At 42.3% G+C, this 27083-nt stretch overlaps 1 protein-coding gene across 2 annotated transcripts in view; it reads left to right on the top strand.

The window, feature by feature from the left end:
* The window catches only part of PCSK5 (proprotein convertase subtilisin/kexin type 5), a 503732-nt gene that overhangs the window by 449517 nt on the left and 27132 nt on the right, over positions 1–27083 (top strand). Inside the window, exons 25-32 of one of the 2 annotated variants that reach the window (XM_069576328.1) lie at positions 3000–3042; positions 6431–6567; positions 7582–7782; positions 12741–12821; positions 15800–15883; positions 17750–17945; positions 23312–23529; positions 24974–25210. In XM_069576328.1, the coding sequence (XP_069432429.1) occupies positions 3000–3042; positions 6431–6567; positions 7582–7782; positions 12741–12821; positions 15800–15883; positions 17750–17945; positions 23312–23529; positions 24974–25210 (1197 nt within the window). The remainder of the gene's footprint in view (positions 1–2999; positions 3043–6430; positions 6568–7581; positions 7783–12740; positions 12822–15799; positions 15884–17749; positions 17946–23311; positions 23530–24973; positions 25211–27083) is intronic. The other variant, XM_069576329.1, reaches the window with a different exon arrangement.

Raw genomic sequence — 27083 nt, 5'->3', positions numbered from 1 at the left:
GAATCTTCTGGGGTAGAAAATTTTCTTCAACAATTCTTATGCTTTAGAACTGGTAATAATGAGCAAGACTAATGGGCATTCATAAGCTGTTATAAGACAGAGTTCTTGTTCTATGCATTATTCATTTATGCAAACTGTTGTAAAGGTACCAAATTCACTGTGCAACTGGGCTGGAAAAGTCCCTAGACTGGAGATTACATTGGTATGCACATTTCTGAGGTTTGGTTCTGTTTCACATTTTCATCAGTGACCTGCTTAAGGGAGCAGAGAGCAAACTCATTAAGTTCCTAGATGGGAGGGATGGCCAGAACATTAGAGAACAGGATTAGAATTTCCTCAGCCCTTGCCAAATTAACAAAACTGTCAGAGTCAAATATGTTCATTGAGGACAGGCGGGGAAGAGGAAAGCTACCCAAATGCAAGCCGAGTAGTAGCAATTTCTTTAGGAGCATGACTAAAAAGAATGCAGATGCAAACTCAGACTCATAGTGGGAAATACTTACCCAATATAACCACTAGTGCTCACTGGGACCTTTGCACCCTCTTAAAATGGACTCAGATCCCCAGTCAAAGGATTGTAGAAGCATAAGGCCCAGTCCTGAGAATTCCACAAATTCCAGTGAGCTTTTCCTTTCCATGAGGACACAATTCACCTGGTTTATGGTTCACTTTACTGTCCTGCTCAGGTCACCCGACAGCAAACCATGCTGACCCAGACACAAAAACTATTTCCCTCCCATGAGCAAATCATGGCCTCCTGCAGAAGGGCCTGGCTATCTCCTTGATTGTCTTGGCTCTTGTTTAATCATTCTGATTAAACTTGTATCCCAAGTGGCTTAACAAGACATTTTCCTAAATATAGACAGCTCTTTAGAGGAACTCTGGGACAAGCTGTTAAGATAATAATGTTTACATCCATGTTATCTAACAGAGGTGAGCATGACCAAGTCATGAGCCAACAGTGCTACAGCCAGGGGCTAGCACATGTAAAGTGACAGACAGTAAATACTTTCTAACTCTGTTTCAACCACTCTGAGGCTGTGGCATGGAAGAATTCACACACAATATGCAAAAAAAGGGGCTCCCCTGAGTAGGCCATAGATTGCCTACTCCTGCTAGACTTAGCTTCAGAATATTTGACTTTGGGGGAGGCTTAGCAACAGTCTTATCCAACAGAATCATTTTATACCTGCAGAAATCAGCACCCAGAAAGTAGAGTGATACTTATGCAAGTTCATAAAACAATTGAGCCAGGGTGAAAACTTCAAATTAAACACAGGTAGCCCAGATCTTAGGCCAGTGCCCTTTCCATGGTATCATCACTAGACTGTTCCAGAAGGTTCTAGGGATCCCTGCTTACATAGCAGAACCTCTTCTAGAAACTTTTCCACGGATTTTCAGCACATGCATCAGTTGCAGTATGTGTGATACACAGCAGCATTTAGGAGGAGCCAAGATGAAAACCTGACTCAGATGAAGTTGACTCTGCCATCAAGGAGTAGACTTCTCAAAAACCAGAATAAAGTCTAAATTAGATCAGAAAGGAAAACCAAGCACAAAATTCAAAGGACATAATTTTATTGGGTTGGCCCAAAAGTTCGTTTGGGTTTTTCCATAACATCTCAAATGAACTTTTGGGCCAATCTAATATTTAATTTAAATAAAGTTAGTTCAGTTCAGTTCAGTCACTCAGTTGCGTCCAACTCTTTGCGACCCCATGAACTGCAGCACGCCAGGCCTCCCTGTCCATCACCAACTCCTGGAGTTCACTCAAACTCATGTCCATCGAGTCAGTGATGCCATCTGGCCATCTCATCCTCTGTTGTCCCCTTCTCCTACTGTCCCCAATCCCTCCCAAAATAAGAGTCTTTTCCAATGAGTCAACTCTTCACATGAGGTGGCCAAAGTATTGGAGTTTCAGCTTTAGCAGCATTCCTTCCAAAGAACACCCAGGACTGATCTCCTTTAGGATGGACTGGTTGGATCTCCTTGCAGTCCAAGGAACTCTCAAGAGTCTTCTCCAATACCACAGTTCAAAAGCATCAATTCTTCAGTGTTCAGCTTTCTTCACAGTCCAACTTTCACATCCATACATGACCACAGGAAAAGCCATAGCCTTGACTAGACGGACATAAATCCTCATATATTCATTTCAAAAAGGAGCAACTGTTTTCTATCTCCTTTTAGAATGAAAAGAACAAACTTAGAGTATAAGATCACAGAAAGAACTTACTGGAAGTAACTCTGTCACTCACAAGAACTGCAGGCCAGAGGAAGTCACCAAATTGTCTTAATAACTGGATCTTGGAGTTGGGATCTTTCAGGGAGGGACAGGAGAGAGAAACAGTCTAAGTTAGTGATTCGCAAAGTCCTTTCTTTCTCATTAGGTCGCCTGAAAGTTGTAGGAAAGAGTCCTCTGAGCCAACAGGGACACAATGAATCACTGTACTTAACGCGAACAGGACAGTTTCTTTAAGAGGGTGGTAAAGAGCAGAACAAAAGGATATATTCTATTATAAAAATAAATAAATACTTATCCAGATTTCAAAGAAGCCTCCCAGATGAGACTCCCTCACATTGCCATTAAGGGGTAACTCAATGATAATCCACCATTCAGGTCGGAAGCTTGCAGTCCCTTCCAAATGTGTGTGTGGACACACCTGAAGCCTTTACCTAGGTTGTGGTCAGGAGCTTCTTTATGTAGATCATTCATGATCAGCAATTTGAAGACCCAGTAGCTTGGACCTATTCCTCCTTGAAAGTCAGGGCCAAGTTTTTATGAGAACTCTTATTTTACTAGCTTTAATAAAGATAAATCGTAGTGTACATCTTGTTACTAATTTAAAAATGGTGCAATCTACTCAAACATCATTTCTAGACAGTACATTTTGTAAAACCATCCCATAAGCATGTGTTTCAAGCCATAACTTTTTTAAAACTCAGTTTTTCAAATGATGAACTCAATGATTATTATTTTTATTATTATAATTTTTTTCCAGATGATCCAGGAACCTGCACATCATGCGCTACAGGGTACTACATGTAAGTCTGGTCTTTTTTTTTTTTTTTTTTCCCATGGCACTAACTTTTTCTGCAGTTTAAGCATTAGTGACTTAATCTTAAATCCAGTGATTAAAGCAAAGAGGCCATGCAGCCTGAAGCAACTCTCTCTTGTCAGGCTATTAATGAAAAATTCTTGGATTTAGCAATAAGAGCCCAGCTGTTTTCTTGCCTCGAAAGGAGGTCATCTCTCTCTTGGTCCTGGAAGTCACCCAGCCTGACACTGGTGTCTAGGAATCTTGCCATGAGTTACCAAGATTCAGACCTTGCTGTTTATGGACAGACTTTAATAATACACTCGACCCCAAGCAAGTTGTTTCCAAATGTCTGCGTGGAGACCTCATTCTAAAGGGCAGTCAGACAGTCCAGGTGTTTGTTAAGCTCTTAATCCCCCTACAGGCAATGAGAAATGAAGACCACTAGGTTAAATGAAATGCAAATAACCATCACCCCCAAAGTTCTCTGATACAAATCCACAAATCAAGGATGTTATGTCTCAGTATCACCTCCCCCTCCTATTCTTGTCTCCCTTCCAGGATACATTGGTGCCTATCTTGGAAGAAAAACTAAGAAAAGAAGGGAGACAAGGCTCTTTGGGGTGGTCTATGTTTGGTTCACCTCCACTTTGGTGGGCTGACTCCTTCTGTCAACACCTGGCCTCTCTCCTCCATCAGATTCCAAGAACTCAAAATGTGGTGGCGGGTAGAAAGAGGTTAAAAGGGGTGAGGACAATGGGAGAGAAGGGAAACCCAACAAGCTGAGACATACTAAAAATAATCTATTAACCTCAGCATTACTTAAACTTATGGTTTTAATTCAACTTTTCCAGAATTGCCTAATATTCTCTACATTGACTATGTCTCTACATCCTCTTGATTGAATGATTTAAATTACTGTCCCGTTTAAATAGGGGTCTAGACTTGATTATTATAAGGTAGACCAGATGACACTCAAGGAGCAGCTAGTACTTTGCCAACACATTCATAGCTGGTATGTGGCCCACCACACGAACCCGCAGCAGACAAGAAGAGCAGAAATGCAAGCATTTATGGCAAGGTCACATGGTTGGAGGTACAGAATGTTCCTCTAAGAGCCAAGAAAGGAGATCTCAGACTTAAAAAAAAAAAAAATAGCAACCATGCAGAAGCAGGTGAGTGATTCTCTCTGTCCCTATTACAGCTCTGCATCCCTCCACCTTGGGTTTGCCTGGTGGCTCAGACAGTAAAGAATCCACCTGCAATGCAGGAGACACGGTCAACCCCTGGGTAGGGAAGGTCCCCTGAAGCAAATAGCAACCCATTCCAGTCTTCTTGCCTGGGAAGAATTTCATGGACAGAGGAGTCTAGAGGGCTACAGTCCACGGAGTCACAAAACAATTGGACACAACTTAGTGACTGAACAACAACCAACACCCCTCCAGCCTAGCTCTACCCTGCCTGCCTTCTTCACTTTGATACCAGAACACACCCCTTCATCTGCACCTACATCCTCTGTCACCTGAGAGCTGTTTCCTCTGCTGGACTTTGGAGCCCACCTCTCCACTTCAGCAGTGCACACTAATGAACACATTTCATAAAACCCCTTGAGACACAAATACACCGAAAGAACATGGCCAGCATCATTAAGCATAAAATATCAGACATTTGTTTCCAGAAATACATATTATAGCTCTTTATGATATGCAGTCATTTCTAATACAGCTAATTAAACACTGCACAATAGATGTTGTTAAGGAAGAAATTCAAAGCTTCCCTGTGATATCTTTTTGACAGTGCGAAATTCATCAGAGGGCAAAGGTCAACTTCACTCCACTCCCCCTTCAAATAAACCTCAATGGAGTCTGAATTACAACGTTTTACTGTAGAACAAGAATAAGAAATGATCTATATAAAACGATAAACACAGAAAAGCTTGGGCACTTCACTGGTAATATCAATAATCTGATAATAGACATCATGGACTCCTGAGACTACTTGAACTCAACACTGACCTGTTTCAGACCTAGTGAGTGCCAGGTGGCAAAAGCACACAAGTTGTCTATTCAAACAGACCTTGGGTAGAATCCCAGTCCCCTCTCTTACCTATGTAATTTTAAGGGAATTACAGTTCCCTTACCTGGAAATTAAAGATATGTAACAGCTACCATATGGGGATTGTGCAGAGGTTTAAGTGAGCTAATACCTGACACAGAATCAGTACTCCATGAATAAATATACCCTTCTCCTTCTTCCTAGGCCCTTCCCTGCAGTCCCAATAAAGGGTGCTTGAAGTTTAGAGGGAGGTGGTTAATGACACACACACACACACAATAGACCAAGTTTTCTCCCTTGAACCCAAATATGGACACCTGTTAAAAACAATGTGTAATATAGATGGAGAGATAAATTAGGAGTTTGGCATTAACATACACAAATTACTGTATATAGGGGCTTCCCAGGTGGTGCTAGTGGTAAAGAATCTGCCTGCCAATGCAGGAGATGCAAGAGACACAGTTCTGATCCCTGGGTCGGGAAGATCTCCTATAGGAGGAAGTGGCAACCCACTCCAGTATTCTTGCCTGGAGAACCCCTGGACAGAGGAGCCTGGTGGGCTACAGTCCCGTGGGGCTGCAGAGAGTCAGACACAACTGAGGGACTGGGCACACACACACACACTACTATATATAAAATAGAAAACAAGGACCTACTGTATAGCAAACACCCACTCAACACCTTGTAATAACCTATAATGAAAAGGAATCTTAAAAAGAACATAAATATAAAACTGAATCTAAAGGAGAAGATATATGTATGTATGTATGTATATATATATACTGAATCACTTTGCTGTACACTTGAAACACAATATAGTAAATTAAGTAGACCTCAATTTAAAAATGATGTGTAATATATGTATAAATAATTTACAAGACTGCACTGTACACACGGGAAATATAGTTAACATTTTATAACTAAATGTAATATAATCTTTAAAAATTATGAATCACTATGTGGTACACTTGAAACATATATTGTACATCAACTATTCCTCAATAAAAAATTTAATGATGTGCAATATTTGGAAATTGCTAAGAAAATAGATCCTGAAAGTTCCTATCACAAGAAAAAAAATTCTGTAACTATGATAACAGAGGTTAACTAGACTTACTGTGGTGGTCATTTTGCAATATACAAATACTGAATTATTATGTTGTACATCTGGAACTAATGTAATGTTTCTGTCACTTATATTTTAAGTTATTAAGGGAGAAAAGATGATAACTTCAAAAGAAATTATGTGTAGACACATAAGGAGGTTACATTATGGTGATAAAGAGAAATATTAACATGTTAACATAGCTCAAGGAAGAAAGTGCATCTTATCTCCCCAGGTTCAAAGACCACTGTTATAAAACCTGTCCTGAGAAGACCTACAGGGAAGAATTTGAATGCAAAGCGTGTGATACCAACTGTGGCAACTGTGACCAGAATGAATGTTACTGGTGTGAAGAGGGCTTCTTCCTCTTGGGTAAGCCTGAAAATAGTTGCTCAGTTGTGTCCAACTCTTTGCGACCCTATGGATGGTAGCCTGCCATGCTCCTGTATCCATGGAATTCTCCAGGCAAAAATAGTGGGGTGGGTTGTCATTCCCTTCTCCAGGGGATCTTCCCAAGCCAGGGATCGAACCCGGGTCTCCTGCATTTCAGGCAGATTCTTTACCCTCTGAGCCACCAGGGAAGCCCCAAGCTTGAAAACAGGCATGGTACAACGTGAGAACAAGGCTCCAACGCTCTATTCGGAAACAACAGAGCTCGTCTGATAGGTTTTAGAGTCTCCCTGTGCCTCTTGTCCAAGGCGGAATTTTACTTTGGTTTGAAAATAAACATTAGGTAGGACTACTTCCTTCTGCTTTTATTACTGAAGCATATTTCCTACTTCACTAATTACTCTCAAGCATCTCCAAGCTGACAGAAAGCAGAGTGAGTAGAGGGGAGGGACAGACACTGAAGAGAAATAAATGCTTTGGAACTGAAGTCACCTGGAACATTCAGAACACGACTCTTTCCTTGAGAATTTATTCATGTTCTATAGTCCCTGCACTGTAAAAGTTAAATAAGATTTTTTAGTCTTAGATTTAAGTCAGTTCATTGACTTTGATGGAAATGAATGGTTGGGAAGGAAATACACTGTGAGTCTTCCAATTGGGAGAGACAGTGGGGCAGACACAGTGACCTTCAGGGGTTCTGTATGTGTGGAGATCATTTTATCAGCAATTTTTCAAGGTCTTGAGAACATAAAGTCTTTATGCTCCCAACGCTTGATAGCCAACTTAAATTTTCAGTTGAAAGAGGACTTAAAGTGTTGGATTTATTAAGACACGATTCTTGGGTTGAAATACGCGAATGTCATCACGGTTTCTTTAAAAATTAAAAAATGTTCTTCAGCCTCCCTTTGGCCTGTTTAGAACTTGGCCCTGCGCAGAGCACCCGGCTCAGCCAGCCAGGCTTCCACTTCAGGCTTCCTGCCTTATATTCTCACGTAGAGGGCAGCTGTGTGAGGAACTGTGGTCCTGGCTTCTACGGCGATCCAGAGATGGGAGACTGTGAGCCCTGCCACCAAGCCTGTGAAACCTGCACCGGCCTTGGCCACAACCAATGCAGCAGCTGCCAAGAAGGCCTGCAGCTGCTGCGGGGGACATGTGTGCGTCACGACCAGCCCCAGGAGGAAGGCAGCTTCTGGAACGGTATGTGCCCCCCAAGAGGGATCGCAGGTGTCCAGCTGTCTCCTCCCCCTCCCCCCACTCCAATCCCTTGCTTTCAGGATACCCAAGAGATGCAGGCTAGGCAGTGAAACAAAAGCGTGGCATCCCGGAGCCTCTGTGATACTCACCACAGGAGGGTGTGGCTGGCATTTGGTCAGGAGCTGCTGCCATTTAGTCGCTCAGTCGTGTCTGACTCTTTGCAGCCCCAAGGATTGTAGGCCACAGGCTCCTCTGTGGGATTTCCCAGGCAAGAATACTGAAGTGGGTTGACATTTCTTCCCCCAGGGGATCTTCCCCACCCAGGGATCAAACCCAGGATTCCTGAATTGCAGGCAGATTCTTTACCACTGAGTCACCCGGGAAGCCCTTGGTCAGGCGGGAAACACCAAAGGGCAACTGACAACTGATCTGGCCACTTGTGTTTCTAGCTGGGTGGAGTGGGCTGCGGAGCACACAAAGAGAGAAAGAAAAATGACTACCATTTTCTCAAAGATTTCAGAATAGCTTCGATGACATTCATATATCTCTTTATAAAAAAGAGAAAAGAAAATCATTAGTGGGACAGCCTGTCCGGTTAGACAAGGAAGTGCTTAGTCAGTAAGTTGTGTCTGACTCTTTGAGACTCCATGGGCTGTATCCCACCAGGCTCCTTCGTCCATGGAATTTTACAGGCAAGAGTACTGGAGTGGGTTGCTGTTTCCTACTTCAGGGAATCTTCCTGGCCCAGGGATCAAACCCAGGTCTCTTGTATCTACTGCACTGCCAGGTGGATTCCTTATTACTGTGCCACCTGAGAAGCCTCTAGACAAAAAAGAATCACTGTAAAGCATGGGAACTTCAGCTAAAATGGCTCGTCTTTCTGGCTGGATTATTAGAACTTGCCATTATTCAAGTTTACCTTTTAAAATTTACCCTCTCTAGTTGCAGATGTGGGAAGCAGGTGGGCTTGAAAGGGGGCAGGAAGGAGAAAAAGTGTGGGAGCTTGGAGTCTAACAGTAAAGACCTACATGTATTCATTCCCACCTGAGTCTTCAGAAGCGGCCGCCAGACCCAGAAGCCTTGGTCACGGGCTTCCTGGTAAGGTAATTACAACCTTGCAGTGGCCTCTCCATGTCTGAGGTGGTTAAAAAACAAAATCCTCCTCCTGCTGGAAAAATCTGACTCACATTCCATGCAGAGACACCGATGAAAACAAGAGATGCTCTCTGTCTTGATTTCAAGGCAAGGATTTGTTTAAAAAGGTCATTTCAGTGCAGAAGCAGCAGCAGCTGAAAGCAGGTCTGCTTGGGATGAGTCTTGTAAGAGCTGGAGGGAGGGATGATCTAGGGCAGGAGAAAAGCCTCTTGCTAAGTCTCAGAGGAAGGATGTCCTCAGCTGCTGTCTACAATGACAGTGTCACCTACGTGACTTAACGCAAGAAGCAGCTCAGACACCATCACAAACCCAGCAGCCAAAGGCCACCAAGAATGCGGGCTGATTTCAGAGACAGAGCTGGACAGAAAATCATTCATTCCAGATTGGGATATCTTCTGTGAATTATAGCTGAACCAAAATGCTAAAAACGAGTTTGTCTGGCATGCAGGCATTTAAGAGGCGGTACAAGCCAAGAGGAAAATAGTCTGTGCTGTGTTTCTAGCTCAGAACATCTGTATTTTATCTGGTGTCCAGATGATGAAAAGGTTCAGGGAGCCAAGAGCCAGAGCAGACTTGATTCCCCAAATGATTACACATCCCTTTCAACTGGACTACGCACTCTGCAAGCAGAAATCAAGGCTTCACTGCTCCCCACTTTGCGAGGCACCACATCTACCCCTCTGCCTTTTCTACTATCAAAATGCAATATTTGTGAAGCAAGAAAGGAATTAGTCCATTTGGGGAGATAGCACTAATGAGGGATTCTCATGGCCGGAGAAGTCAATGACATAGCAGAACATTTCCACACCTACAATCCAGGGAATAATACATGCATGCAGACTATGAACAATAAGAAAAAAACTGTGTCTTCACTGAGCAAGGTGAGGCCACAGCTCAGCTTCCCCAGCATGGTTTAGGAACCACTGAAATGGACGGTAAATGGCAACATACTCCACAAGGCCCTGAGTGTATTTAAACCAATGCCTACATTTTTCCTTCTGATTTTTTTTCCTTAAGAAACAAGACTAAGGTTGTAATAGGCGAGTAGAGGATTCCAGAGAACAAGCACTATTAGCTGCACCTTTAAGATGATAGAAAGAAGACTGCGGTCATCCTTGGTCAACTTAGAGGGAGCCCAGACAAACCAGAGTGCTCATGAGAGAATGGAGCCATCCAGCTGGTACCAGCGAGGTGTTGTACTGTTTTTGTCGTTTCAAACACAGACTGAGATACACGTAGGACACAGCAGATGGGACAAACTTAATCCCATTTCTTCACCCACACTACTGCCAGAGGAAACAATAAGATCATGCTTACATCCAAAAGCTAAAACCACCCCACTGTCTATGTCAGCATGTGTTGGAGGAACAACGCCTTGAAATAAAAATCCAACTAGAGTCCACTGGACTTCTCTTTTAATAAGGTGGCTCCTCATAATGAGAGTGCTGATGACGACAGGTCATCACCCTTTGTCAAAGCCCTTTGAGGGCTTCCCTGGTGGTCCAGTGCTTAAGAATGGACCTTGCAAAGCAAGGGATACCTGTTTTATCCCTGGTCCAGGAAGATCCCACAATCCCACATGCTGCACAGCAACTAAACGCTGTGACTGCTGAAGCCCACGTGCCTAGAGCCCATGCTCGACACAAGAGCAGCCACCGCAATGAGAAGTCTGGTCACCACAATGAAGAGAAGCCCCTGCTCAGCCCAACTAGAGAATGCCCATGTGCAGCAACGAAGACCCATCACAGCCCCACACCCCAAAAAAGTTAAATAAATAAATCTTTTAAAAATAATTACCAACTGAGCAGGAATGCCTCCTACCCTGGTCCAAGATGGAGATTTACCTACACATCAGACCACAGCTGGAAAATCCTCAGCCAAGACTAAGTCATCTCCAAAGGTTCTTCTTGCCACCAAAATGTCCCTGCACAAAAGTACAGATCATCCCCAGATTGTCCGTCTCAGTCACTAATATATTTGTGAGGACTATTTAGTCCAATGTCCCTGTGTGGCAATGACCAGTGTCAAACAGACTGCTGCCAATGGCATCAGCAGGGCCTCAGGCATCATGCAGACCCACTGTTAGTGGAAATGCTCAGGTGTGGCAGGCCACGGGCTTTGAAAGACAACGATAGCTTCAGCTGGTTTCCTAAAACCATTGTTGGGAGTTGAAACAGTTTATTACTGTTAAATAACTTGGGTTTTCTTAAGTGGTTTCCCCTCTGGTGGTGCTGGAAAGTCCTCGGAATAATTCCTGCACATTTCCCCTACCCACCTATTTCCATCATTGATTAAAACCATGCTTATAGCAGGTTCCAATTACATATTCCAGTGGTAGTCAAATCTACAAAGCGCAGACATGGTAAATTAAATTTTTATCTTTGACCACATCCTAACAATTTATCACTAGTCTGTCTTTTGATTTTAATTCCTATGCTCTGAGAAAGACTGAAATCCCAGAGTCAGTTATAAACCCTGGAAGCCACACGTGTGAAAAAAAAATTCTCAACAGTGGGGAGATATGTTACTTCATAGTAAGTGAACTTCAGACAATTCTTTTTAAAAAACCATAAAAATCTGATTTTTTTTTAAGAAGAACTTTGTGTATAGTTGCCTCACTTACAACTGGGGACACAATATTTACTTAACTAATCAATCATAACTCAGAGTGCAGAAAATCATGGCTGGGCAACTAAGTGAACTTCTGGCCTAGTGATATGAAGGAGCCATCTGTATCTGCTTACACTGATTATTAAACATCCAGGAATTTTATGAGTGGATTATTAAACAGTTGGCAGCTTGAAATCAGCTATGGAGGGAATATTTACACCACTGAAATTGGTAAACATGACAAATCAAGTCTTTGTTGCTGTTTTGTTTTCCAAAGAACCATTTTACCAGTACATCACTGCTTTGACCTCTACCAAACTATTTTGAAACTAAATGAATTACTAAAACATCTAAGGAAGATAGAGTTTAGAATTCAGCACACCTGAATTCAATTCCCGGCTCTATTCTTTACCAGCTCTGTGACCTTGAGCAAGGTATTCATCCTCTCCGAACCTCAGTTTTCTCACCTATAAAATGAGAACATGAAATGTCTCATACAAGGTCATTTTGAGAATTAAACGGAAGAATATATATGAAACCCCCAGCACATAGTATGGCGCAAAAATGGTCAGTCTATTCGCTGACCCTTTAACCTAATCCAGTTTCAACCCATGAAACACTAGTTTACTTTCAAAACTGCCTTCTTGAGCTTATGAAATAAATCAATTTGGAGGCCTAAGGAGTAATATATGTCTGTTTAAAAAAAAAAAAAAAGAGTCCCAGAAAGAAGGGCAAATGATAATCAGCTGGGATGCCTAATAGCCAAGTTGAGTCCTGACTTAACCAAGAATGTGTACAAAGATGTTGACAGCAGTTTTAGTTATAATCTAAAAAAAGAAGAGAGCAATCTAAAAATGTAATGAAGAAAAACATTAAGTGAATTAAGATTCATGCAAAAACACCAATCAAAAAAATATTTTTACAAAGAATTTTCATGGCAAAAGAAAATTCCTATAAGATTCATTACATTAATGAAAAATGTAAGATCAGTACTATATATGCAAAAGATGTCAATGATTACATATATATACACATATGTAATTATACTCGTGCTTTCAATACAAAGATGGGAAATCTAAATGCCAAAGTATACACAGCAGACATTTCTGAGTGGTAAGATTAAGGGTCAAACTTTGCCTTCTTCATCCTTTTTGCATTAAAAAAATAAAACGTTTCTTTTTTTTTAATAAAAAAAGTACCTGTGTCCACTGCAAGCCCATCTTTGGTGAAGAGCCTGCTGCAGGAGCGACGAAGGTGGAAGTTTCAAATCAAAAGAGGTAACAGGGAAATAGGGAGGAGAAGATGATCAAGCATACCAGGAGAGTCTCTGTGATGTAAAAACCGACCCAAGAAATCAGGCAGTGAGGAACAAGCAGGGATGCAGAAGTCATGAGAAAAATGGAGAGAGGATGGGACCTGCGATTAAAATATAAGTGGGTATCCAAAGGGAAAGACTGGCAGGAATTTCAGCAGTGGAGACTTCAAGAACATATAAGGACATTCCTGAGGCACAAAGTGGTTATTCTTGAGAAAAGTTATCAAGAAAAGCCTCTGTCCTTGCAGGTCTTTAAGAAAAGCAACTTTTGCCTTCCTAGTCACTGCAGCCTTGTTTGAAATAACAAAGGTTGGAAAAAACTAAACAGCTACCAACAAGAGTAGAAAAATGAAACACGACACAGCCACACAGTGGGATACTATGGAGCCATCAAAAAGAATGAGGAGAGTCTTTATATACTGATAAACAATGGCCTCTGAAATACAGAACTACAAAAAAAAAAAAAGAGAGAGAGAGAGATGATAAACACCGCGAATAGTCTGTATAAAAAGGGTGGAGGGGGGTGGTAAGAGAGACTTTACAGTATATACCTTGCCTACATTGTGAACCTGTGAGTATTGCTTATTTAACCTAAAACATTTCAAGTAAGAAGAACCCATACTTTATTAGTCATATCTGAAGGATATATGTTATATTTTCTTGGTCAAGGTGATTTTTTTTGTTTTTGCAGGGGAGGGGGTGAAGTCCTGTTCAGTCTAGAATTTCTGGAGTAGAAAAAAGAGAAACTGAACAAAGTCAAAAATTTTACTTGTTGAGATCTAATCTTTTCTGATAAAAGAGCTCTCGCTGGGGATCTTTATCCCTTGCCCAAGCCTGACTGCTAACGGTGTGTGCAGAGCACCCTCTAGTCGAGATGTGAGGACATTACAGAATTTTATACCAAGTGTATTGGAATGATATATCAAGCTACCTAAAGGTGAGGTATGTATTTGTAATTTTAAGCGTATGTATACTATGTGTAAATATATACATTATATTTTTTAAATGTGAGAAAATTAAAACAACTAACTTTTAAAATATAACATTTTAGCACACAAATGATAAAATCAAAACAAAATCAGCGCATGGCCTGGGTGTATAAAGATCTTCAAGGTGCTCAATATCAGATTAATATTTAGTTATTATTCCTTGAGTAACTGCTCTCATCAAGTAAGCATCTTTTTCTCCCAGCTTAACTGAGATGTAACTGACATATAACATTATATAGGTTTATCACATATAAAATGATGACTTGATGCATGTGTATACTGCAAAATGATTACAATAAGGTTAGTTAACACATCTATCATCATCGCTTTTGTGAAAATCCAGGGACTAGCATTGCTCTGCACTGGCTAGCTGAACTCTTAACAGAACTCCCCAGCAGAGTACGTTAGTTAATCGGTCTACTAGAAAACCAGTACAAAATTTTCTCTCACAGTTGGAAAGAAATTGCCACGCAGCATGGCAGCATGGACAATCGTTTATGTCCACAGACCTCTATCTCTGGCTATCTATTGCCTACTTAGCTATCAAGCTTTCTCTGCAGCAAGGCTCAGCAGTGTATTGACTGGGAGTGCCATCAGAGGAACCAAGTACCGGCTCCTGGTACCACTCCAAGAATGGAACAGAGGAAAGTGAACGGGAAATAAAACAGAAGCCTGAGAAACGGGGTGGAATGATAACAAACGAAGAAATGAAGCAGAAGCAACCACCATTTACTGAGCCACTGTGTGCATACTTTACACGTTATCTTACTCAGGTTTCACAAGAGTCCTGTAAAGGAAGAATCACTTGCTCTCATTTTAGAGATGTGGAAATTATTGTAAGACTGGAAGAGTTTAATTACTGTATCCATGGTTACCCTACCCAGAAAAAGCACACCTGGGATCTGAAGGCAGGTGTGACTGGACTCTGCCAGACTCTCAGGAAAAGAAGGAAGGAAGTGGCAGGCGAGAGAGGAAGGAAGGGAGAGAGGAAGACAGGGAGGAAAGAAGGAAAAGGAGGAGGAAGGAAGGGAGGGGAGTGGTAAGAGGCCAACAATAACCCTGACTGAACTTCAGGGCCATTTGTGTGACATTTTCTGAGCTAGAACTTCTTTTTCTAAATTTCCCCTGTATGAGTCATGCTGATTCCTGAGCGATTACTGGAATTTAGTCAAGATCCCTATGTGTACTGAGTGAGTGACGTCACTGAGGCTGTTTTCTTTGTTACACAACTATCCCGTTGAGTTGCTGCTGCCTTCCTGACAAAACCTGCCCAGCGAATGGTTGTGGGGGAAGAAAGGAGAAGCAGCTCACATGTTTCTCAGATTAATGGCTGTTAACCTGGGATGACCTTCCTGTCACTGACCAGCCAGCAAGCTCTCCAATGGCTACTGATGTTCAATGATGATTTTGGACAAATTTAAAAGATCAATTTAGGCTGCATCCCACAGTGGCTACTATGAAGAACAGAGAGAGCCCAAACACTGACCAATTTATGAAATCTGGTCCTAAAGAACAAAAAAAGACGGGGCACAACGAATTCTCAGTTATCATCCTAAAGAAAAGTGATCATCTAAGAATCTCGGAGAAATAAGTGATTACCTTTGACACAAAAACTCCAGCACACATACACACAACCATACACACAACCACACGTTTACAAAATATAAAATAAGTAACATCTGTTAGTTCAACTATCCCCCTATATTTATGGCTATCCTGTCACTGGAAATTTGCAGACAAAGTCTGGACATCAATTGTCAGTGAAGGAGTAAGGAAAATAAAATAAATGAAGTCCACTTGGTCGGCAATGGGTGGTGCCAACATTTAACTACTATCAAGTTGAAGGGTCTATTTAGGGTGAAAAGGGAAATGAGATTACTCATGAGATTTTCCCAACAATGCTATGCACCTGTTCAAAAGAGGCAGAGTTCTTGTTTCTTTCCTTATACAGACCTTTTGAGAAGACACCAGTCATGCCATTCTTCTTGTAAAACCTGCCACGGATCGGCAACCCTGTGCACTTCGTGTCCGAAAGGTGAGTGCGGCATGCTGCAGGAGGAAGCAGCGGCCAAGCCAATTCAGTTATTTGTCAGCGTCTCGTGATATGGTCCCATCACATGTTGCTGTCACAGTAGGAACTCTGGAGGAACACAGGGACCCAAACACTGCCCTATAATAGAAACTAGTTTTCAAGGGACCAGAACAAAAAAGAAAAGAAATGGTTCTTATCCAAAGCACGATTAAGTTAGTGATCAATTTGGCCACAGAGTTTGCTAGGGTCTCTGGCTGCCCGACATTTCTAAAGGTTCCATTGTTCTTTTAAAGTGCATTAGCTGAAACAAAAGAACTAAGGTAGAGAATCTACAAGGGGACAAAGTGTCTACCTGGTATTTTTCTTCATTTTTGGCACTGAATTTAGGTGAGGGGAAAAAAGCACAACAACAGCTCAACAAATTAATGGCTTCATCATCTATAAAATCAAGTCAGAAATAACTTTCCTGAATTCAGGTGATAGTTTATCAACATGGCACACTAGAAACTAAGAATGTTCTACTCCCATTAAAGCGATCATTATGTTAGAATGTGCAATCTGCTACCAATTCTACTTCTACAATATATAAAAGTCAACAACAACAACAAAACTGACAACTTTCTTGGAATTTTGGAGTTCAGGGTGATTTCTGGGTTGTTTTAATGATGATGCATCTGATTTTTGTCAATTAAAACTCAATAGATGGATTGTCCATTAAAGGTGGAGTTGGGTGGAAGGGTTGCTACTGCGTCAGTGTCCCAACAGATATGCTTTGAGATGCAGAGCAGACTCCATTGAACTGTGTATGCATAATTGCCTCACACCAGGAAGACAAAGGTCTTAATAGACAGACCACTTGGGCAAAGGGAAGCCCCATGGTAACCCGCAGCAATACCAATAGGAAAGTCAGAGAAACAAGCCAAAAGTCTTCTGTTGTCAATTTCCTTTCTAGAGTTTTAACTCATCTTGGAAGACGTCAGTTCAGTTCAGTCATTCAGTTGTGTCTGACTCTTTGCGACCCCATGAATCGCAGCACGCCAGGCCTCCCCGTCCATCACCAACTCCCAGAGTTCACCCAAACTCATGTCCATCGAGTTGGTGATGCCATCCAACCATCTCATCCTCTGTCATCCCCTTCTCCTCCTACCCCCAATCCCTCCCAGCATCAGGGTCTTTTCCAGTAAGTCAACTCTTCGCATCAGGTGGCCAAAGGATTGGAGTATCAGCTTCAGCATCAGTCCTTCCAAAGAACACCCAGGACTGATTTCCTTTAGGATAGACTGGTTGGATCTCCTTGCAGTCCAAGGGACTCTCAAGAGTCTTCTCCAACACCACAGTTCAAAAGCATCAAGTCTTCGGCGCTCAGCCTTCTTCACAGTCCAACTCTCACATCCATACATGACCACAGGAAAAACCATAGCCTTGACTAGACAGACCTTTGTTGGCAAAGTAATATCTCTGCTTTTCAATATACTATCTAGGTTGGTCATAACATGCCTTCCAAGGAGTAAGCATCTTTTAATTTCATGTCTGCAATCACCATCTGCATCACTAAAAGATGTCTTGGTAATCCTGAAATAAGTGTTCTGGATACTTGGGTCTTTGTTGTTGCTGTTTAGTTGCTAAATTGTATATGACCCCACAGACTATAGCCCGCCAAGTTCTTCTGTTCAGGAGATTTTCCAGGCAAGATACTGGAGTGGGTTGTCATTTCCTTCTCTAGGGGATCTTCCCAACCCAGGGATCAAACCTGCATCTCCTGAGCAGTTAAAAAAGCTGTTGGGAGTGTCAATTCTCTGCTTGGGTGCACGTACTGTTAGAGGAGACACCTGATGATCATCTGACCTGTCTTCTTCCCTGGGACTCCAGGCACCTATCTGCTGGCTCAGACCTGCGTTCCATCCTGTCCCCAAGGCATGTGGCCCTCGGTGAGGAGCGGCAGCTGCGAGAACTGCACAGAGGACTGTGCCTCTTGCTCCAAAGTCAATCTTTGCCAAAAGTGCCAAACACGGCCAGACCACCCCCTCTTCCTCCACCAAGGCAGGTGCTTCACCAGATGCCCTGAGTAAGTTTTCCTCTTCCTTTCGCTTGCTACTCTGTGTTCCTTCTCCTGCAACACTGGGGGCAATTCCTCCCTATTCACCAAAGACCTCTTTTCTTCCCTAGTTACAGCACCTATGTCCTCCTCCCTGCCTAACTGGCTGACATCACTCTCAGCCACAGCAGCCAAAGCTTACTTAAGGCCAGATGCGTGCTTCTCCCTTGTGACCACAAGATGTATATATTTTTGCTCTCATAAAAATATGTTTTTTATTTTACCTCGTATTTATGATCAAATAGTTGTCAGGGTTTTTTCCCCCCCATGACAAAAGTGAGGTTGTGATAAGCTGTGGAATGCACGAATCTCTTCTACATGTTGAAAGAGAGGTATGAATCACAGATAATAAATAGAGAGTAATGCCTGCTTAGTTATTTATTGATTCCTTATGGCTTCCTCAGTCCCCTGGCTTACAATTCCTTTACTCTTCCTATCAATGGTCCTGGCTCCAGGATTTACCTAAGTGGGAAGTGGGGATAGCAAGTGGAAAAGTTTATCAGGAAAATTTCAATAACAAGAAACAAAACTGTCAAAGGGCCTGACACAAAATATGGGGTTTATTTATGCATACAATGCAAAGTTTGGAAGTATAGCATTTATTATTTTGGTGGCCAATGCTTCATTAGAAACCCACAATCTTTCCATTGTGCTCTAGTATCTTCCATAGCTTGTCCTCCCCAGAGTTCATATCGCCTGCCCATCCCCAACATCATCATCCCACGCTGCCTTTCTTCTTGTTTATCCCTTTTTAAGAGGAAACAAAACTTCCTCAGACTTCCCTTCACATCTCATCAGCCAGAATGCATCACTAACACCTTCCTAAGCTGATCCCTGGCAAGGAGAATGGAAATATAAGGACTGACGTAGGCTGAATGAGATTCGCCCCTGAAACCCCACAAAAATCACAACACTGACAGGCAGGAAGAGTGGAGAGAAGGAGGCAAGAAATGGGTTTGAGAAAGCAGCCAACATCTAAAGGAACTAGAAATTTTATCTGCCTGCTGCTTAAAAGAATTTCATGATAAAAACAACTCCTATTTTCTGACCTGTTTATATCCATTACTGAGATTGATCCTATAGCATACAAATACCAGTCAAGGAACTGACCCTCAAGAAGCATCCAATCTACTGTAGAAGCCAAACATATCCAATTCAATTCTACAGATACCTTTTGGGTGTTAAGAATTGATACTAGAAGCTAAGCTAACCTCAAGTGAAGGGAGTCTGAGTTTGCAACAGCTTATAATCCAGTAAGGAAGTTTTACATCAATTAATGTCATACTTCTCAGGTCCTTAATACACAAAGAGCTAAGAGATTCCAAGGGAAAAGAAATCATTTAAAAACAGATACTTACTGAGATCTTGCAATATCTAGGCATTGTGCTAAGAATTTCAAACGTACCATCCCCTTTATTTTTTCCAATAAATACAGTACTACACAATCCACAGTTGGCTGAACCCACAGATGCAGAACCACAGATATAAAGAGCTAACAGTGAAAGTGAAAGAGGAGAGTGAAAAAGCCGGCTTAAAGCTCAACATTCAGAAAACGAAGATCATGGCATCTGGTCCCATCACTTCATGGGAAATAGATGGGGAAACAGTGGAAACAGTGTCAGACAGACTCTTGAGAGTCCCTTGGACTGCAAGGAGATCCAATCAGTCCATTCTGAAGGAGATCAGCCCTGGGTGTTCTTTGGAAGGAATGATGCTAAAGCTGAAACTTCAGTACCTTGGCCACCTCTGCGAAGAGTTGACTCATTGGAAAAGACTCTGATGCTGGGAGGGATTGGGGGCAGGAGGAGAAGGGGACAACAGAGGATGAGATGGCTGGATGGCATCACTGACTCGATGGACATGAGTCTGAGTGAACTCCAGGAGTTGGTGATGGACAGGGAGGCCTGGCGTGCTGCGACTCATGGGGTCGCAAAGAGTCAGACACGACTGAGTGACTGAACTGAACTGAAGTGATGGGACTTAAGCGTCCATGTATTTTGGCACTCAAGTCAGGTCCTGGACCAATCTCCTACAGATATGGAGGGACACTATACCATTATTTCCCTCACTTCACAGATGAAAAAAAGGGTGGCCTGCCCAAAGTCACGCTGCTAATACATGGCACAGTCAGGATTTCAAACCAAATCTCTCTAACATTGAAATCCATGTGCTTAACCACTACACAATGTCACCTTCTCATTCAACCAGGGTTTCTTTTTTCTTTATAACAGCTTTGTTGAGATATAACTCACATGCCACACCATTTACCCACACAAAGTATAAAATTCAATGATTTTTAGTATATTGAGAGACTTGTGCAACTATCACCACAATTGATTTAAAAATCTTTCCATCACCCCCAAAAGAAACTCTGTACCCTTTCAGCAGTTATTCCTAATTTCCCACAGCCCTAAGCAACCACTAATTTACCTTGTCTCTAGAGATTTGCCTATTGAACATTTTATATAAATAACACAGATTGTGACTTTTTGTAACTGACTTATTTTATTCAGCATAATATTTTCAAGTTGCCTCCCCGGTTGGGTATTTGAAAAGAGGCTTACTAGTGAAAGGGTCAGAGTAAGAAAACCCAGCAGGAAGAAGAGATTTTTTTCCTCCAAATGCACACACATGGATACATGGCAGACTTTTTCCTTTTTTTGAGCAACAGGGAAGCTACTAAACTGACCTGAAAATCCTGAAGACTATGGAATCACAAGTGTATGTTTTCCTGTCTTGAGTAGGGTGGTCTGATTACCATGGGATTCCCCCATCTTTATGTTTACCAAAAAAACAGGGGAGATAAAGTCTGAGGGACATATAATACCCGGCTTGGCTTGGCAGCTTTGTTTCTCTTTGTGCAAAATTGCCTGTTTGGATGTATTCCATGGCCACACCATGAAAAGATTGCTCTACTAAAGCATTGTTCTTTTTAATAGAAGCAATTAGACCCTTCAAACACTGGAGTTTCTCTCCTTTTATCAGTTGAGGGTCAGAAGTAGGAGCCAAGTGCAATGGGCATCCTATGACTATCTCAAGTGGTGAGAGTTTATGAGTTTCAAAAGGGGTGGATATGAGATTCAGAAGTACCAATGGCAATGCTTTTGACCAAGGTATTTGGAAAATGTCAGTTGCTCAGTCACGTCTATCTCTTTGAAACCCCATGGACTGTAGCCCGCCAGTCTCCTCTGTCGGTGGGATTTTCCAGGCAAGAATACTGAAGTGGGTAGCCATTCCCTTCTCCATGGAATCCTCCTGGCTCAGGGATCGAATCTGGGTCTCCCGCATTGCAAGCAGATTCTTTACCATCTGAGCCACCAGGGAAGCCCTAAGGTATTGAGAGGGCCTCTACAAATTTTGCCAACTGAGTCTTAATAATGTCATTAGTGCATTAGATTAAACCAGAGGATTGAGGGTAGTTAAGCAAGTGAAGTTGTAAAACTGGCCATATAGTGTAGACCTAAGTACATGGCCAATAAAATAGGTTCCTCAATCACAATAAGTTCCAGGTAAGGATAATCTTTTCTAAAGGGATTTATTTTAGTCACAGAAAAGGCAGTAGCCTGCCTGCAAGGGAAGGCTTCAATCCAATGTGAAAACATACAGACCATGGCTAAAGCTTATTTACATCCATTAGACAGAGGAAGTTTTACATAATCCATTTGCCAGACCTCAAGTGGTCTGGGCAGTATAAAATGTCAGGGAACAGTAGGAAGAGGCTTCCCTGGGTTGTAGTTTGGATAAGCAGGACAAGTAAGGTAAATATTTTTTGTTAATGTTTCCCCATTAATACTGATTCATGAAGCCTACCATTTCATCACAGACTGAAGGCTTACTGCATGTAACCAGCAGTGGGGAGTGGGAATTTCAGAATCTCCAGTAGGACTGGCTTGTTATACAGTCCAAACGAGAGCTTTCTCTTTTTATCCAACTAACAACTGTTGAATTTCCAAACTTGTTTTTCTTTTTCTGAGGCCAGCTGTTGGACCTTTCTAGCCAGTTTTTCTAAATCATTTGGGAAAAGATATTATAAAATATCATTTAGCTGCCACTGGTCCCTTTAAGAGCAGCATTCCTTGCAGAAATATCAACAAGATGGTTTCCCTTAGCTTCCAGAGAGTCAAGTGAGAAGCCCCAAAACCATAATAGCTAAAGTGATGGGCAAAAAGTATATTCACTAATTATTACACATAGGGGGCATTTTAAGTTTTATTTCCATTGCTTCCCCAACATTCCAAAACCATGAGATACTCTAAAAGCAATTTAAATAGTGGCAGTTTTGTCCTTGGCTAAAGTACAAACCTGTAAAAGAGCATATGATTCAGCCTGTTCAGTTAAAGTAGCCATAGCTAAAGATGCTGCCTCAACAACATCAAAAGGAGTGGTAATAACATACCTAGTACACTATTTACTATTGTCACCTTGTTAAATGAGACCATCAGTAAAGCAGGAGAAGTCAGTGTTGCCCAGTGGAGTCTCCTGTAGATCAGTATGAGGAATCAGAAGGCGGTCCTCAGCACTAAGCAGAGGTGAGCTACTTCATTGGCGACAGAAGGGAGAAGAGTAGTCAGGTTATGGTTATTCTAACATAAAATAATTAGGTGAGGAGCAGTTAACAAAAAGACTTCATAGAAACCGTCTGGCTGAGAAATGTTGAATGTGATGAGAATTCAGGAGAATCTCTACTGCACGAGGAACAAAAATGGCTAAATGGGATTCCACAACAATTTTCTCAGTGGCCTCAACTGAAAGGGTAGTGTCTATAATGAACGGGTAGTGGCTATAATGACTCTAAGGCAAGAGGGGTATCCCCATTCCACAGGGTCCAGTTGCTGACTACAAGTACCCTGTGGGGTCAGAGGTGATCCCCGTGTTCTAGGTGTTTACTCCAAGGGCATTCACAACCTTTTCATATGCAAGCACTGTATATGTCATTAAACCTTTAGAGCCTTTTAAAAATATTTTAACTGTTACATTCTAAACTGTTTTTAAATGAAAACCATATTAAATGGGATAAAAAGCATTTTCTACTCTAACATCAAAAAAAAGAACAAAAATTAGGAGATAAAATAGAAAATCAGAAGATGACTAAACTATATACAAATTAAAAAGTTGTTTCCAAACACCCTAAATTCACAAGGATAATCCCTACCCCTTTCATTTAATTTTTTTTAAACCTCATTTTTTTTTAGCACCTTCCCCAGGAAATCTGATGAATTCATTTTAGTTGACAACAGCCATAGTCCTTGCATTTTCAGCCCTAATTCTTGACTACCAGGTGTGAATCAACTCCCTAGTTGGAAAGCTTCTCTAGTGGCTCCCTCTTCTTCCCACAGGGGCTTCTACGCAGATGACGATACTTGTGAGCACTGCAGCTCTCCCTGCAGAACTTGTGTAGGAAATGCCACCAACTGTCAGTCCTGCAAAGGAGGCCTTGTCCTAGACCAGGGGGTGTGCCGGGAAACCTGCCCCGAGAGGCACGTGGCCATGGAAGGGGTGTGCAAGCGCTGCCCAGAGAAGTGTCAGGACTGCATCCATGAGGAAACATGCAAAGGTACCTGGGAGCCTCACGGGGGAGAGGGCAGGGGCCCACTACCTGAGAGTGGGAAGTCCAACAAGATCTGGGGGAAACCATCTCCACGCCTTTACTGAAACTGACCTCTATGGGGGTCACTGAGAAAACTGAGGATGACATAAAGCCTTTCCATGATGGATTCTGCAAATTAAGACAGACAATAGCCCATTTTTCATAAGACAGACAAGAGCCCATTTTTTAACAAGATTTCTCCCACACATATGTCCTGGGCAGTTAGGGTGTGACAAGCACTGTCCCAAGTGCCAGAGATACAGATAAGAACCCAAAGTTTCTGCTGCTCTGATCACAAAATCTCATGGGAGAGACTAATATTAACAAAACACGGAGGTGGCTGGAGAATTTCAACTGTTATAAAAGATACAAAAGTAAGGATCAGGCAACTGTAAGACTCGGAGAGTAGCCCTCTGGCTAGGAACTTTCTCTGAGATTATCTCCTGAGAAAGGCTGTCTAATTTCCTCTGCAGAATAAGATAGATTCATTTAAATGTTCAATCTGTCCAATCCAAAGGATTTGGTGTTACCTAAGTGCTTTCTGGAATTCCCCCACGAATAAGAGAATAGGCACAAAGAAACTAACAATGCATTCTTCATATGGATTACTGAACTGAACTGAACTGAACCATGTATATTTCATTAGTTTACCCTATCAGTGAATGGAAAATTAACTATTCCACTAATTCTGAAACTGCTTTCTGTATTAAATAGAACCAGAAGTATTCAATAGATCTGTTAATGCTTTCTGGGCTTTCAGGACAATACATCCAGCACCTCAGCCCTGACTCTTCCCTGTGATTTTCTGCAATTGAAGCGGCAGATCACTTTAGGATTTGCACCCAGGACCATCTAACTGGGCCACCATAAGTGGTCTCCTTTCCCAAGGCAGGGCTTGTGAGACAAGGATGACATGCCCTGGCAGAAGGTTGGGTGGGTGAGGTAGGTAGGTGGGTGTGTGTGTGTGTGCGTGCGCACGTGTGTGTGTGCGTGTGTGTGCGTGCATGCGAGTGCGTGTGTGCGTGTGCATGTGTGTGTGTGCATGTGCGCGTGTGTGTGCGCGTGTGTGCGTGCGTGCGTGCGTGCGTTCAGTCATATCTGATTTTTGAGACCCCGTGGACTGTAGCCCACCAGGCTCCTCTGTATATGGGATTCTCCAGGCAAGGTTACTGGAGCAGTTTACCATTTCCTTCTCCAGGAAATCTTTCCGACCCAGATATTTAACCCATGTATCTCCTGTGTCTCCTGCATTGGCAGGCAAATTCTTTGCCACTTGCATCACCTGGGAAGCCCCTGGGAGGATGCGGGTGAGGCAAATGTACCCTGGAGTCAAATGGGTCAAAGTGGCAGGGGATGGACTAGCCCACTGCAGAACAAATGAATTCCTTTCTGCTGCTTCCCCCTCTCCCAGAGTGCATGCCTGAGTTCTTCCTGCACAAGGATGCGTGCCACCAGTCCTGTCCCAGCCACTTCTACGCAGACAGGCGCCACTGTGTTCCCTGCCATGAAGACTGTCTGGAGTGCAGTGGCCCCTCGGCGGATGACTGTGACCTCTGTGCCAAGGCGTCCTTGGTTCTCTACGATGGGCAGTGTTTAGATGAGTGTCCAGAAGGAACTTACTTTGAAAAAGAGACTAAAGTCTGCAAAGGTAAAGATTTTGGGCTGTGTCGCTGAGCACCACGTCCCAGGGAACCCACGAGGATGATGGGTTTCTGCTGAGAGAAAGCAGGTCTGAGGTTTGTACAGTTCCAGCCCCAGAGCTGTGGTCTCAACTCTATACCTGCTCTAGTTTATTATTTATTTTTAAATGAATCTTTCCTTAGCTTCATGATGTAACTTATTAGCACTGAATCATGTTGATCCCTCCTCACAATGGTAGCTGATCAAAAGGGATTCTCAGGTGAAGATTTACAACAGAGATGATGAGCCTTTGAAAGTCATCCAAATTATAGAAATTTTTTCTTAAAATGTTAATTCATTAGAGGTTCATAGCAGTGCAAAGAAAGCCGTGCCACAGAGGGTTTTCTCCATGATTTTTGTCTCCCTAAAGCCCACTCCCCCTCATCATCACCTGCAGGCAGCCTCTACTGCCTGGGGTCCTCTATTCCACCTCCCATTTGGCATTTCAACCCCTATAGGTGCAAGAAAGGATCTGTTATTAATTATGCCTCCTTATGTTTTAACTAGGCATGAATTCTTTGCTTCCTATTAGTTGTCAGGAAATAGAAAAATTAATTAAATATACTGTCCACCACTAGAGGAATTCTCAAGCAAGTAAGAGAAGCATTCTGATTGAAAGGACTTTCCTTTTCCCCCCAGTTTTATTGAGATATAATTGACATATATAGCCTTGTATAAGTTTAAGGTGTATGATGTGATGATTTGATATATGTATATATTGATAAATGGTGACCACAATAAGGTTGACCAGCTAGTACAGCCATAGTTTTGTTTTTTGGGGTTTTGGGTTTTTTTACCAGTAAGAACACTTAAGCTCTACTCTTAGCAACTTTCAAGTATACAATATACTATTGTTAACTACAATCACAGGATTCATTGCAATGAGGCAATTAGTGGCAATTTAGTTCCTTGAAAGAAGTGAAAGTGTTAGTCGCTCAGCCCAGTCCAACTCTTTGTGACCCCATTGATCCCAGCACACTCCTCTGTCCATGGAATTCTTCAGGCAAGAATACTGGAGTGAGTTGCCATTTCCTTCTCCAGGAGAGCTTCTCAACCCAAGGATCAAATCCAGGTCTTCTGCATTGCAGGCAGATTCTTTATCATCTGAGCCACCAGGGAAATCAGCTTAGCTCCTTACGTTGCCATTAAACAAACACGAGTTGGTCATCAAGGGGCAGGCCCCCTAACCACAGTGAGAGCTCGAGGATGAACTTACGTGGCAGGAGAACCTCTTGGCCATCCACATCCTAGAACGTATTCAGGAAATGTGTTTGGTCAAATGTGAAGATGTAGTACGTTCCTACAGCCTTTCTGATCTAACCTTACGATCTGGATATACCTTTCTGGTGTGTTTTACATAAAGCCGTATTTAGTGACAATGTTCTCCCCTTTTGTGAAAGCACATGAAGATGAGCGGCTGTATCTGTGTAGCCAACCTTATCATGGTCACTATTCTGCAATATATGCATATATCAAATCATCACATTGTACACCTTAAACTTACACAATGCTGTATATCATTTTTATCTCTAAAAACTGATGGAAAGGGGCCGGGAGCGAGCACATGAGGAGGCTGCAAACCTATGGGTCAGTTTCTACAAGAAGGTTAAAGACTCTGCCGGAGGCCACCTGCCTGCACTAGGGTAGGAACCGAGGATCACCTGGGCCTTTCTCTGGTGTTCAATAATAAAATTAATCTGCCATATAGATAACTTTACAAGTTTCGAGTACACGTTCTAAATCTTCCTGATTTAATTTTCTTACTGAGAAAGCCCTCTGGTTCTCATCCCTGGTTGCCCATTAGAACCACCAGAGGAGCTTTAAAAAATACAGATGACTGA

Source organism: Ovis canadensis, chromosome 2 (assembly GCF_042477335.2).
Source record: "Ovis canadensis isolate MfBH-ARS-UI-01 breed Bighorn chromosome 2, ARS-UI_OviCan_v2, whole genome shotgun sequence".
Taxonomy (NCBI): Eukaryota; Metazoa; Chordata; class Mammalia; order Artiodactyla; family Bovidae; genus Ovis; species Ovis canadensis.
Note: the sequence above shows the minus strand (reverse complement) of the source record. Positions and strands in the feature narration are given on the sequence as shown.